The sequence below is a fragment of the Bos indicus x Bos taurus genome, chromosome 4, assembly GCF_003369695.1.
Source record: "Bos indicus x Bos taurus breed Angus x Brahman F1 hybrid chromosome 4, Bos_hybrid_MaternalHap_v2.0, whole genome shotgun sequence".
NCBI lineage: Eukaryota > Metazoa > Chordata > Mammalia > Artiodactyla > Bovidae > Bos > Bos indicus x Bos taurus.
The window spans coordinates 63,695,666-63,711,400 of record NC_040079.1 but is presented as its reverse complement, the minus strand read 5'-3'; the positions used below and the strand labels follow the sequence as shown (position 1 = coordinate 63,711,400).

Below are 15,735 nucleotides of genomic sequence, written 5' to 3'. Positions count from 1 at the left end.
GTGCATTATCCAGGACTTTGCCCACTGTTCCTCCCTTCTGTGGCTCCTCTGCTGGTCACTACATTTACAGCTGACCCAGTGTAGTACGGAAAGTACACATCTGTCAAATTTTGTGACTTGTTGGATGAAGAAAGTCTGTGGGGAAGAGACTGAAACTACTGGTTGAAATCAGGTGTATAAATAATTGGAACATGTCATTTCTTTTTGATTTATATGTCTTCCTTGTTATAGATAAATATGAGTTACAATGATTACATAATAAAACTTTAGAGCCCAAATACAAAAAGCCTTCATTTTATTTAGTTTCTACTTTACTTGTGGAAAAAAATCATGTTTTAAAAGTTTTATTTTACCAAGGACTAATCCTTTGCTGACATTCAACTTTAAAGTATCTTTCGTGTCTGTCTCACAGGAGAAAACATGAAACATTGCTTCTGTGGCAGCTTCTTCTAGTTTTTCAAGGACTCATGTAGTAGCAACTGGTTCAAAATACTGCTTTGTTTCAAAGCATGCAGTTTAGATGTATCTTCACTAATGATGGCAATATTTCCATTTTGTTCCTGAGCTGTCAGGTCACTTTCACTGTCAGACAGTGTACACAGCAGAGTGTCATTTTCATAAGTTGGAAAGTAATACCTGAAAACAACCACAAATAGACTGAATAACCAAAACTATAGATTATCTAGAAAATTTCTCAGCAGTTGAATGTACACATTACTATAATTTTGCTAAGTTTCTTTGCCAACAGTTTCAACTACATTTTGCAAAGGCTGTAAACGAGAGAACTTCTGAATTAATTTTACTTTGACCTTTATTGGCTGACATCAGTCTTACTAGTATCTTTGTTAGCTGGCATTTCAGCCTTTGCTTGATATTTAACATAACAAGATACTATCTTAAAAGGCAGCCTACTCTACTATCAGGCAGCTCTAGCTATCAATTTAATACCTCCTTGTATAAAGCTAAAAACGACATTCCTCTCATTTCTATTCAAAGGTTTCAGTTCTGCCCTAGGGATAGCAAAGTTCAAATACAGTTACTCTTTCACACACTACTCCTTCAAATATCCAATAAAAACAACTGTTTCCATGTGTGGAGTCCCTCCTCTTCCCCCAATCTAATCATCACTATTTTCTTCATTATAAATTAAAAAAATTAAAAACATCTATAGAATTTTAAGTCTATTACTCTGGTTCCTTCTCTGGACACACTCTGGAGTTAGTTCTGAAATATAAAGGTTTTGACTTGTATAAGAAGAATTATAGGAACTGGGTCTCAGGTTAGTCCAGGGCTGACTCTGCCTCTCATAAATCTGGAATTTTCTAAAGAGGAAAAACTAGAGCTTTTTGCCTAGACTCCTGGGGGGCTCTGATTTAACATTCCCTGAGAATAGAGGAATCTCTCTGGAGCTGGAACCCCACAACCTCCCAGAGGTTCCCTCAACTGAGATTATCCAGAGTGATTAGAGAACTGTCTCAGAAGGTGAGACTGGCAAAGGATACCTGGGAGTCTGAGACCATCTCAACAGGTACATACTAGAAGAACAAATGCTTGATGTTTTTAAAAGCACCAGGATGCAAAACATGCATCAAAAGCCCTAGTAGTGGTATACTGTATGACACAGTACTTTTATGTTTAGGAGTTTATCTAAATGAAATAATTATGTAAGTGTGCAAAAATGTAGGCATATGCATCTATTTAGAAGAGCAAAACATAAAAATCCTAAACATCTAGCAAATATCCATACAATGGAATATTTGGCAACCATTAAAAATGATGCAATAGATGTGTAGTGGATATAGAAGATGCTTTTAAATACTTTATTAACAAAATATAACTTAAAAATCTATATTTCTATATCTATCTATTGCTATCCATATCACTACACCATAAAATTTGAAGTAGTTGATTATATCTGTAACAGGGAGATTATTTTAAAACCAAGGTTTTTGAAGATTTTTACTTTTTACAATAGACTTGCACTTATCTTTTATTTAAGTTTAAAGGAATTAAATAAATGGATGAGATAATGGAGAAGGAGCAAAGAAATGTATGTCTGGTTGAGCAGAACTCACTGTGGTTGATCCCATATCTGTTTTTCAGGAAGCAGCGCAGTATGTTTCGCTTCTTCCATATGAGTCCTTAAGTCTGCTTTGGACCTGAACTTCTCCTGGCAGCCATAGCATCTACACTGGTGAATCTGCCTCCGAATGAAATTGACCAATTTCACTTGCTGATAGAAATTTAATCCTGAAAATGATAGTATACAGAATCATCAGACAACTGGTCAGACCCATTTTTACACTGTTGCAATTTTTTTTTTTTAAAGAACCAGTTCTCTTTATTAACCAACCTGAAGAGGCAGTGCAGATTTAAAGCATAGACAGAAAATAATAACAGCCAGTACTTATATACTGCTTATGTACCAGGCACTGCTCTAATCACTTTTCATGCATTAATACATTTAATCTCCACAACACCCTACCACATAGGTGTTACCGTATCCACATTATACATCAGGAAGCTGTCCAAGGCTGCATAGCCAGTAAGTGGTAGAGCCAGGATGTGACACCAGGCTGTTCGCTCCACAGCCCATGTTCTTGACTATTAACCTATTACATACACATATACATGTGTATAAGAGCAATAAAGTAAAGTAACACTTTCAAGAGTCTAGGAAAGTAGCTGGTGAGTTGAGGGGTGGGCATTGAGCTTTTTCGGAGAAGGCAATGGCACCCCACTCCAGTACTCTTGCCTGGAAAATCTCATGGATGGAAGAGCCTGGTAGGCTGCAGTCCATGGGGTCACTGAAGGTCAGACATGACAGAGCGACTTCACTTTCACTTTTCACTTTCCTGCATTGGAGAAGGAAATGGCAACCCACTCCAGTGTTCTTGCCTGGAGAATCCCAGGGACCAGGGAGCCTGGTGGGCTGCCATCTCTGGGGTTGTACAGAATCAGACACGACTGAAGCGACTTAGCAGCAGCAGCATTGAGCTTTTTATGGTCTTGGATATATTAGCAAGTCAGTACTTTACGTCTTCATGACACTAATTTTTCTATCATGGTGATCTACTTGGGTACATCTATAATAAACACTCGAGCTACACTACCAAGCAAGGCAGTAGGTGTCTTTCATACACTATACATTCTCTATAACATTCTGCTGAGCCAAGGCCCAATGTCACACAGCTAGTAAGTGCTGGAGCTGGACTGTGAACTCCAGTCTGACTTCAAAATCCATGCTTTTTTCCACTAGCCCCCTACACTTTACAATAGAAATTAATCATTAACTTGTAAGCCCTCCTCCAGGGGATTTTCTGGACCCAGGGATCGAAGTCACGTCTCTTATGTCTCCTGCACTGATAAGCAGGTTCTTACCACTAGTGCCACCTGGGATGCCCTGTTTTATTTGACATCATATACGTAGGGAAAAAACCTATAAATCAAAACCATATTTGAATATTATAGTTAAGACTGTGAATCACTGTTTCAGGCAGTCCCATTGAGACCATCTGTGGAGAGACACATTTTGGCTTGTACACTCTCCAATCACAACTGCAGAACACAGGCATCGTTCACGGGATAGTGTATGAAAAAAAGCAACATCATGGAAAACAATTTCCGAATCAAACTTACCAAGTTCTGACTTTATTTTGAGGAGATCAAATTCATGTGCATCCTAAAAAAAGGAATGAATGTATCTGTGAGCATATAAATTATTTAATCTTTCAGGATGGAAGTACAAACAGACGGCTTATTCACAGGAGTCTGAACACTGCAGAATTCAGTCTCAGTTCATCATCTGTTTTCAAAGTCTTCAAAATCTACATCTAATTGCTTTATAAAGCACAGTCCAAACAAGTCATGTCAATCAGTTAAAACATTTTAGTTGTTCACAGCTTGTATCTCCAGTTTTTATCATTTACTCTGTATGCACTCTGCAGTCTGACAAAAGAGTCCTCAGTCTCTAGGTAAATGTAGCCCTACTATACTCTGTGTCTGGAGTAGAATTATGACTATAGGTCCTTTGCTTCACAAGTAGATAGGTAATTTTAAATATTCTGCTTTTCCTTTTATACTGTCAAATATGGTGTTTAAACCTGCAAGTTTCTCCTCACTTATATCTTCCCACAAATTATATGTCTTTTGACTTTTACGATGCACAGGCTTATTTTTATTCTGTTCCATTTCTACAATCGCCCATCTGGGTAAATGCTTCAACTTACAAGCTTACAGAGAATAAAGACCATCTAACTCTCTATGAAGGCATTCTGTGTAGCACCACAGGCAGGATAATTAAGAATTCCATGATATGTTATCACTGAAAGTGACTCAGCAGAGGTTGAGGATCCTGCAAAGGGAATTCTTACACAGGATAGAGGGACTAAGGCACCTTTCAATTCAAAGAGACTAGGATATTATGAGATTAGGATATTTAAGACTGGAAAGTATACATACGTACTAGTGACAACCTGCTTCAGACAAAATGATTCTCCTTCCTCTTGAGTAAATGCCCATAGCCTTTTGAACACCTTCCAGGTCCTAGTTTTACTGAACTAAGAACAGTTTTTATGAATGAGAATGAAGGTGGGTCAAACAGGAGAGTCTGCTCCACTGCTTTAGAGCTGAGTGGGGGGGATGGGAGAGAGGGCATATCAGAATAATCCAGTAATATTTTTCTATTATACTCAACTCCCAATATAATAGAAGAATAGCATGCAGAAGAGAAAACACAAACTGGTAATGTCCTCAAATTTCTTCTCTTCAAATCCTGGTAACTGAGGGAGTTGTAAAACCACACCCTGTGCCCTCTCCACCTCCATCCCTCCCAAGGGCTCTGTAAAAGGCAACTTTCTCTTTTCCTGCTCTCCTTGTTCACCAGCACGGAAAGCACTGGGAAAAAGACTCAGAACCTGTCCACATCCCAGGTATTGTTAATTGTGGTTGCAGATCCAACAGGTTAAGGCAGAACTATCTCGTAAACATATCAGAGGTGGGATGGCATCAGTGGTCTGTGAAATACCAAACTAACAGTTCACCCAGGTTCAGTGAACTCCGCTTAACTGCCCCTAGTTCTGCTTCTGTTTGATGGACCCTCCCTGACTTCCATTTTGCTTACAGAACTTTAAGGAAGGGGAAAATAATCAAGAGACAAAGGTATAAGATGATGAGGTTGCAGTAACCATCAACTTCTCCCTGTCAGAACAACAAAACAATGTCAAATGAATCAAAGTATCTCACCTCCATGTGGACACATAATTTCTCAATTGTTTCTGCTTGCTTTTCACAAAATAGGCAGACAGCAGACACAGGGTGTTCTTCCCAATCAGACCAGTCACTGTGTTAAAAATAAAATGGCAAACATGGAGCTTCAAGGATATACAGAACAATGACCTGGTATTACTTTCTGCTCCCTAAGAAACCCTGCCAGTCTCTTTCAAATCTGGTATTTCTGTAAAGACTGTCATATTATATTATGACTTTTTGATACAATTTTTGAAATTCAAAGTAGCACCATGAAATTAATATAAATAGCAAACAGGTGCTGCTCTATTTTCTTATATTTGCCTCTCTTTCTGAGCAGCTATTTCACTACAAAATCAGCACCATGTCTTTCTGAGACAGCCAGTTTTAATTTGCAGAGAAGACGTATCAGGAGACGGGATGCTCTCTCGTTAACTACAGCCACTAAGTGTGCATGCTGTGAGGTGCAGTCAGTGCCCAGAGTGTGTTTCTGCATGAAAAATGGTGTATTTTAAAAAGGCAACCTTGTATCTTTCATGTGGGAAATACAGATCATTTCAAATGGGGCAAGTGTTAAATTTGATGGCAGATATCAAAAAGAATACAGGGCCTTTTTACCACTTTCTCCCTTCCTTGCATTTATTTTTTGAGATACTGTCAACTTCTTGTCACTGCTAAACCAGGAGAAGCAAAATCCCAGGAGAGACAAAAGGCTGAACAGCTTTGAGTGAGAGGAAGATGAATAACGGGGAATCCTTTTAGGTTGAAAAGAATACTTCTCGAGCTTATAATTTCAAGCAAAGAAGCTGTGAATGTTTTAAGTTAGTCATCAATGGGATGAACACAGAACAAAGTTAACCTCAATTTAGTTGTTATGTTCTCTGTTCCAACAGTAAGAAGCATGGAGAGTTCAAATATCATATCAGTTTAAGGTCTAGGGATCAATGGACTAATGAGTAAAGAATTCTGGAGTATATTTTCTCTGAATTATATATTACCTGTGTGCTCAATGATCAGCTGTAGTAGCAAAACACTATTTAGTTGGAATAACAGTTGTTTTAATTATGTCAAACTTATTTTGATATTATCATTAATTTTATTGAAGTATAGTCAATGGCACCCCACTCCAGTACTCTTGCCTGGAAAATCCCATGGATGGAGGAGCCTGGTAGGCTGCAGTCCATGGGGTCGCTGAGGGTCGGACACGACTGAGTGACTTCACTTTCACTTTTCACTTTCCTGCATTGGAGAAGGAAATGGCAACCCACTCCAGTGTTCTTGCCTGGAGAATCCCAGGGATGGTGGGGCCTGGTGGGCTGCCGTCTACGGGGTCACACAGAGTCGGACACGACTGAAGTGACAGCAGCAGCAGCATAGTTGATTTACAATGTTGTGTTAGTTTCAGGTATGTAGCAAAGTGATTCAGTTATATGTATATATTCAGTTATATATGTATATATTTGTGTATATATATATATAAAATCATTTTATAAGCATATATGTTTTTAATAAAATATTTGATAAAAAATCTGTTTTTTTTAATCAGATTCTTTTCCATTAAAGGCTATTACAAGATATTGTCTACAATCTCCCATGTTATACAGTAGAACCTTGTTGTTTATCTATTTTGTATATGGAAGTGTATATCTATTAATAGCAAACTCCTAAATTTATCACCCCCTTTCCCTTTTAGTAAAGATAAATTTGTTTTCTATGTCTGTTAGTTTATTTTTATTTTGTAAATAAATTCATTTGTGTCATAGCTTTAGATTCCACATATAAGTGATATCAAGTGATATCTGTGTTTCTCTGACTTACTTTATTTAGTATAATAATCTCTCAGTCCATCTATGTTGTTGCAAATGGCATATCATTATATCGTTCTTTTTTTATGATTGAGTAATATTCCACTGTTTGTATACTATATCTTCTCTATCCATTAATCTGTCCACGGACATTTTGGTTGCCTCCATCTTTTGGTTACTGTAAATAGTGCCGCTATGAACATTGGGGTACATGTATATTTTCAAATTAGAGTTTTCATCTTTTCCGGACATATGTGCATGAGGGGGATTGCTGGATCATATGCTAGCTCTACTTTTAGTTTTTTAAGGAACCTACATAATGTTCTCCATAGTAGCTGTACCAATTTACATTCTCATCAAAAGTGTAGTAGGGTACCCTTTTGTCCACACTTTCTTCAGAGTTTATTATTTGCAGACTTTTTGATGATGGCCATTCTGACTGGTACGAAGTATCAAAAGTTATTTTTATTTCAAGTTTTGGCTATATTACATGAAAGGACGCATGGCTTACAGAAAGGGTTCTCTTTCTTTTTATTCTATCTTTTCAGAATGGTAACTTAAAATCAAAATAAATAACTATTTTCCTTCTCTTAAAATACTGTGATTAAGTACCATCAATAATAAGTCTTACTCTTCCTGATGCTCTAGCAACTCCCGATCATCTTCTAGTTGAACTTCTTCCCACGATTTTCCAAGTTCCTTTGAAGGAAGAACAGAGGGATTAGAGATAAAGAGGGGAGGTGAAGGGGGAAGAGGGGAGAGGAAAGAGAAAGTAGACACTGAACTCAAAACAAAACAAGACAGTACCTAAATGCAAATGGTTTTAAAACAATACAAGCAGAATACAGTAAAGCTGTTATTTCAGGGTAAGAAATGATACATTCTAACTCGAAGTTTAGGATTTAGGATATATCCTAAATGGTTAGGATTTCAGATATATCCTAAATCAAACATTTGAAAAGCATGTAATAATGTTTAATAACATTTTAATATGCTTTTCTTTTTTAGAGAAGCAGAGATAACCTTTCAGTCAGATTCTTTTCTGTTAAATGTAAATTAGCATTTCTCAGCCCTGGATGTACACAGGAATCTCTTAGGGATCTTTTAGAAAAACCACTAATATCTTTTGAGAAAGACTCTCCTAGCTGGACTCTGTTTCTATTTGAGGTTCTCAAAAGTCTATTTCCCAGACAGCAGCCACAGTGAACTTTCTACAGGGTACCTCGCTGTTTGTCTGACCCCTCCCAGGGCTTCTCATACTCAAAACAAAATGCAGAGGTCTTCCCATGGCTTATAAGGCCTCTATGGTCTGCCAGGCTCCCTCTCTATCACTGTGTTCCAGCACTTTTTCTCATGCTTAGCTGGCTCTGGTCAGACCACTCTTTGGTTCCTGCTTGAACACAGCAAGCTGACTTCCACCTGGTTACTTCTACACTTGTTGGCATCGTTCACCTCACATATCCTGATGTGGTTCCATCATCCTGAACGTTACCACTGCTTTTTCTGAACACTGTCTAAAACACCCCTCTTTCAAGTTACTTTTTATTCTGCTAGGACGCTTTATTTTTCTTCAAAGCATTGATCATACCCTGAAATCATTTTGTGGATCTGTTTTCTTATTTTCTGTCTTCTGCACTAGAATGTCTATGAAGACATGGGTTTTGTTCACTGTTATATTTCCAGAGTCGGGCACACAGTGGGTACTAGAAATTATCTTTTTATTTTATTTTATTTATTTTATTTTTTAAATTTTATTTTATTTTTAAACTTTACATAATTGTATTAGTTTTGCCAAATATCCGCAGTAGGCAGTGCGTCGGTCTTATAATCTGAAATTATCTTTTTGAGTTGAACTGTAACTGAAAACATCTAAAAAATGTGATGCCAATTTAGATCTTACTTCAAAAGTTTTGTGCATGTTGAGTAAATAGTTAATGTATAAAAATCACATGGTACCAGGTAATAGTTGGTACTCAAATATATACTCAAATCCCTTTTATCTCTTACAGTTCATGGAGGAGTTCCACTTTGCAGGGCTATGTCAGACAAATTTAGTCATAGTTTCAGCAAAACTTAATGCAGTGATGAGCAGGAATGCTTTCTTTTGGCCCAACCATGTCTCTTTTCTCCCTTGAGTCATTTCTTTCTTTCTCTTGGCCTTTCTTCTCTCTCTACTCAATCTTCCCACTGTGCCGTGCAAAAGCAGACACTGCATTAAAGAGGGATACAGAGAAATTACTGGGCACTTTTCCAAGCAGTTAAACCATGGTAACTGTCAAGTCCAGCCTCACCTGATATAATACAGATATCCCTGTTTTATATCCTTTATTTAGAAAAACATTACCAGAATTTACTCTCAGTTAGAAACATTTTCTTAAGGAAGGTAATCATTTAACTAAACACAAAGGACAAGAGCCATTATGATTTAGAGAAAAAGAACATCTATCATTCATCAACTTAATGAGAGGTTTTGCAGCTGTCATTATCTATCAGCTAAATGATGCATAAACTCAGACACACAGAGATTTACCATAACGTCATTAGAGACAGTTAATTTGGACTCCATAATGGACTTCCCAGAGTCGTCATGAAGTGTCTAAGCATCATTATGAACAATAAGAATGGCCTCACCATTGCCAACAGGATTCTTATTAGATGGAATTTTTGGTGATGAATTAAATCTTTTATGCATTGGTTGGTCTCTGTGGACACAGACTGAAGGCCACTGCTGCAAGATATTACTCAAGGATGGGTCATTTGGGGTATTACCATTCAACAATACAAGCAAATGTTACTTATCAATAAATGTTTTGAGCCCAAAATGATGAAAAATATCTTTCACTGTCAAACTTCCAAAGTCAAAGCATTGCTTTACAGCTTTCTCAGTATTAAGCACAACACAGGGATTTATCTAGGCAATACAGCACTAACCATTTACCGCTTGAGAACAAAATGGAACTCTGTGTTCATTAGTATAATAGGAAACAAGTGATTTGAATGTGACTTTCCTAGAGTGCTCCGCCTTGGTACAGTTAAATGTATGATTTATTATAAGAACAAGACACAAAGAGAAAAAAAAATTTAGTCTCTGATTAAGACACTATGCCTACTAATGAATCATATCAGGAAAGAGAAGAACGCAAAAAAAAAAAACAAACCAAAGTTGGGAAGGCATGTCAGTAAAGATGTTCAGAACACCTCCTCAAACCTCTGCATCAGATGGCTTATGATCAATGAGAGGGTGGGGAAAAAGGTCCCTTTCACCCAGCACCCTTTCATCCCTAAAACTCACAGACTTACATATGCTTACACACAAAAAAATCCATCAGAAACACATACAGTGTTTTAAATGTAAATAATTACAGTAGAGAGAATCATAACAAAACTGAAAAATAGGTTAACAGCGTTCTTTTGTTGGGGCTTCCCTGATGGCTCAACAGTAAAGAATCTGTCTGCCAATGCAGGAGACGTGAGTTTGATCCCTGGGTTGGGAAGATCCCCTGGAGAAGGAAATGGCAATCCATCCCAGTATTCTTGCCTGGGAAATCCCATGGACAGAGAAGCCTGGTGGGCTACAGTCCATGCGGTCACAAAGAGTTGGACATGACTCAGCGACTAAACAACAACAATGTTTTGTTACAGATGGGTTTGTATATTTTAAAACTAAAAAAATTTAAATCAAAAAAATGATAATACCACTGCAAAAATACTTCCCTTTAGTAAAGCTCAGGCCTTGAGCCATGAGCACCTACAGAACATGTAGCTGAAGCCTTGAAGATGATGTCAAGCAGTCTGCTGCCCTCTGAGGCAAGAGTACTTGAACGTGAAACTGCCTGGGACCTTGTCCCTTCAGCTGTTCCCCCCCCAACCCCCAATCCATTGAACCTTTCTGTTTGTGAGAAAACAAAGCACAAACTCTAAGCAGATAATTTAGATTATGCAAAAGACCTTTAATATATTTTATTTGCAAGTCTATCAGTATTAAAAAACTGATATGAGTTATTAAACAGGCAAATTATTTCTCCCAAGAAAGAAGATGGAATCTATCAATTTGCTGAGCCCAAAAGGGACCCTTAACAGACTCTTTGTCCTGACCAGGGATCAGGACATCGTTTATTGATCTCCCACCTTTTATGACTCTCAGAGTGTATCTTGCCAGGAATACCCTGGATGCTTCCATTACTGCTGGTCTGAAAATTCTGTTCCGAAGTGGGACACTGTGGGTGCATGACTCAATTACCGCATAGATCTACTACAGGAGAGGTCAAAACATTAATTCTGTATACACCATTACAAAGTGTTGAAATTAATGTGCTTACACATCTGGTTCTCACACCAATCTCTAAGTTCCTTGAAAGTAGTAGCTGTTCTGCCATATTTTTCTTTCTGTTCCACCAGCATCTGGTACCTAGAAAGCACTCAAATGTTTATAGAATGTATGAAGTCAATGAAATTCCTTCTGAAAGAAAGAGGATGTGAGAAATGGATGTGCAGACACTAGCTACTAAACCAACAATTCAATCTTTTGCCCACATCCACGCACTCATATCAGCTTTTTCCCTCAGAGAAATAAATGATGAATGTCTCTCATTTCTGTTTTTCTTTTTTTCTTCCTTTTAATCCTTAAAAAAAAATAAAGCAGGAACTCTCTGGTGGTCTAGTGTTTAGGACTATGAGCTTCCACTGCTGAGGGCCTGGGTTTGATCCCTGGTTGGGGAACTAAGATTTTGCAAGCTGGGTAGCACAGCCAAAAATTTATAAAATAACAATAAAAAATTGTCCTGCTCTTTAAAGTCCTTAAGAAAAAACAATGTATTTACTGTTTAATTAAACTTTTAGAATAGTTTAGTCTTAATAATAAGTATTTTCATTAATGAAGTCTAAAAGAAAACTAAAATGAAAAACCATTGGCCCTCATTTTTCTCTAACTATACACTATTAATATTTGGAACAGTTTTAAAAAATCTATTTAGCCTATATATTTTTTATACCTTGATTTATAATATTCCAAGAACACTGTTAAGATTGATACTTCTGATAAGCACTCCTCTAACTTAAGGCACTGGTACATCTTTAGAGATGTTATTAGCTTTTTCAATTCTTTCCAAAGCTAAGTTTATATCATTTCCAAGCTATGACAAATCTAGACAGTGTATTAGAAAGCAGAGACATCACTTTGCTGACAAAGGTCCATATAGTCAAAGCTATGGATTTTCCAGTGGTCATGAGAGTTGGACCACAAAGAAGGCTGAGTGTTGAAGAATTAATAATGATTTCAAACTGTGGTGCTGGAGAAGACTTTTTAGAGTCCCTTGGACAGCAAAGAGATCAAACCAGTCAATCCTAAAGGAAATCAACCCTGAATATTCATTGGAAGGACTGATGCTGAAGCTGAAACTCCAATACTTTGGCCACCTGATGCGAAGAGCTGACTCACTGGGAAAGACTCTGATGCTGGGAAAGATTGGGGGAAGGAGGATATGGGGATGACAAAGGATGAGATGGTTGGATGGCATCACTGACTAAATGGACATGAGTTTGAGCAAATTCTGGGAGATAGTGAAGGACCGGGAAGCCTGGCATGCTGCAGTCCATGGGGTCGCAAAGAGTCGGACACAACTGAGTGACTGAGCAACAACAACAAGGCATCATAACACTTTTTAAGTTTTTTAAAACAAATCTTTCCTATGGCTTCCCTGGAAGCTCAGTGGTTAGGACTCCAAGCTTTCATTGCCGAGGGTATGGGTTCAATCCTTGGTTGGGGAACTAAGATCCCATAAGCTGTGTAGTGTGGTCAAAGAAGGAAAAAAACAAACAAAACCAAAAACTCCAGAAACAAAACACTTTATTGTTGTTGGCCTCAATGGGAAAGCATAGAGAGCTAAGATGGCTAGGGTTGTGGGTTAGAGCCCTTAAGGAACTGATTAAAGTCAGCTTTACCTTGACCATGCGTCATCTTCTACTTTGGTATAAAAGATAATAGGCAAAGGGTGTGTATGTGTGTAGATCATTAAGAATTTATCACCATTAACTGACCAAATCCCCAAACCAACCCAAAGTATAAGAGGTGGATACTGGTACTATTTCAATTGTAAAAACTGAGGAAAAATGGAAGGAAACTGATGCAGAAAGCTTTAGCTATGTGACCCTGGGAAAATCATGCAACTTCTCTATGCTCTAGTTACCTAATCTATAAAAGAGGATAATGACAAAACCTGTGTCACAGGGGTGTGGTTAAGAGTAAATGACTTAATACAAATATCTAAGACAGTACCTGGCACATCCATGCATGAGTGCTAAGTTGCTTCAGTCACATCCTACTCTTTGTGACCCTATGGGACTCAGCCCCCCAAGGCTCCTCTGTCAGTAGAATTCTCCAAGCAAGAATACTGGAGTGGGTTGCCAAGCCCTCCTCTAGGGGATTTTCCTGACCCCAGGACTGAACCTGGATCTCTTATATCTCTTGCATTTGCAAGAGAGTTCTTTACCTGTTTACTAGCACCCCTGGGAAGCCTGTACCTGGCACATAGTAGGTACTAAAAAGCTGCTAATTAAAACCAAACCAGGGAGAATGGATATGTGTACATGACGTACGGCTGAGTCTCTTTGCTGTCCACCTGAAACTATGACAACATTGTTAACCAGTTATTCCCTAATACAAAATAAAAAGTTGAACCCCCCCCACCACCAAAAGCCTTAAAAAAAAATCTATCAATATTACCCTGAAGTGATTTAATTTTCATTTTTTATGTTATTAAAGCCTTTACATTCTCTTGAAGTACTTCTTTCAAGCCACGATTCATCCCACATGAAATCTGGGCTCTCCGTGGGCAGTACAATCCGGCACACTCATCTAGAGCCAGCTGGTCCTCACGGATAATTCCAGTTTTCACAGTTGCACTATTTGATGCCCGTATTGAACTTTTCTAAAAGTGCCAGCAGAATCCGAGTGAGCAGTTTCTCTGAAGTCTCCTCTAAAAGATAAACACCTCCAGCTATATACAATGTTCTGCTAATCCTAAGCTCTTGACTATTAGCTTAAAAGAGCCCCAGAAGAAAGTACATTAAATTGCTTCCACGGCTTCCTGCAGTAGCTGAATATTTCTTAGAGCTAACACTGAAGCCCATTCCGTATTGGATTGGGCTGGGCCCTGAAGTAGCGTTTGCTCTAGGAATTAATGACTGAGTGATTTCACGAGAAGACTGAAAGACTCAAAGGGTGCCTTTACCTTTAGTTAGTTGTAAAACATTTGTAGCAAACCACGGCAACCTTTCAGAGACAATCTTTAAACACATGCTAAACTTATTTCTCAAGGGGAATTTTAATATGCTAAGGATTAGTTAGAACAGGCAAAAATTTTATCCTAAAGCCGAGACTTCCAACATAATTCAGAATATGCTTTCTGTCCAATAGATAAAATGGCTCATTATTATCAATTACACCTTTTGTGGCCAATGGACTTGGATTAAAATTCTTTCAAATTAAGAGCAAAAAACACTTTCTTTTGCTTTAGAAAGCTGTCAGAACTGGAACTCCTCATCTTTCTTTCAATTCCAAGGCAGAATTACTTAACTCCTTCTCTTGTCATGAGTAGTTTTGTTAGAGAACCACTGACTGAAACTGCCAATCCTAGACAGGCACTGTAACAACCACTTTGCATGAGTTATCATACAACAAGAGGTCCTGGGAAGTAATGCGGAACTAACAAGTTACCACCAACTGGGAGAATTCAGGAAAGGTCAAAAGGAGAGAGGAGACGCCAGTCCATATGTCCTACTAACTTCCCAGAATCCTTCCTGCTGAAATCCATTTGAGCTGAGAGATATGCGCGCCACCAGGAATAACCATGAGTCAAAATGATTGGCCACAGACAACCAGGAAACTAAACCACTTACCATAAAACCTGAAACTGTGAGCCATGTGGCACAGCAGTTCTCCTGGGTTCTCTTTGCTGCTCTCCCCCTGGTGCCCCTTCTTAATAAAGTCTCTTGCTTTGCCAGCACGAGAATCTCCTTGGACAGTTCATTTCCAAGTGTTAGACAAGAGCCCACTCTTGGGCCCCTGGAAAGGGTCTCTCTTCCCACAAGAGTTTCCTTCCTTTGCTATGTATACGTAAAATAAAGATCAGCAGACTGGGGCAGGACCGGTAGCACTCTCCAGTCAGTGTGTCAATCAAAAATCTCTTTTTAAATTTCCAAATGCACCTAAAGAGAAGGAAATTCGCCTCCAACTGAATACCTCTCCTTACACAAAAAGGACTGTAATCTCCAGAGGCCAGTAAATGGTACAGAGGTTTCTGGGCAAGGAGAGTTTACAAAGTATTTAAAATCCTTGACATGATAACCCCATCAATCCATCCTACTAGTTTTATATATATATATATATATATATATTCTTTTTTTTTGTGGGAAAGAAAGGCGAAGATATTTTAATGGGAGAAAAGGGCATGAATGAAGAGACTATAAACGATTATCTAGCACAGCACCCAGCACACCCAGACAACAATGTTTTTAGAAAAGAATATAGAAGTCCCTGCATTAATATATACAGAAGTATATAGTATACTGGAGAAGGAAATGCCAACCCACTCCAGTACTCTTGCCTGGTAAATTCCATGGATGGGGGAGCATGGTAGGGTATAGTCCATGGGGTCGCAAAGAGCTGGACACGACTGAGCGACTT

General features: G+C 38.3%; 1 protein-coding gene across 1 annotated transcript in view; it reads right to left on the bottom strand.

The window, feature by feature from the left end:
• Window positions 1-261: 261 nt before the first annotated feature.
• ZNF277 (zinc finger protein 277) overlaps window positions 262-15,735 on the bottom strand; it is a 134,475-nt gene continuing 119,001 nt past the window's right edge. Inside the window, exons 8-12 of the mRNA XM_027539558.1 lie at window positions 7,684-7,751; window positions 5,245-5,341; window positions 3,640-3,682; window positions 2,076-2,250; window positions 262-636 (exon numbers count right to left, since the gene is read on the bottom strand). Coding sequence (XP_027395359.1) covers window positions 450-636; window positions 2,076-2,250; window positions 3,640-3,682; window positions 5,245-5,341; window positions 7,684-7,751 — 570 coding nt within the window. The 3' untranslated portion in view covers window positions 262-449. The remainder of the gene's footprint in view (window positions 637-2,075; window positions 2,251-3,639; window positions 3,683-5,244; window positions 5,342-7,683; window positions 7,752-15,735) is intronic.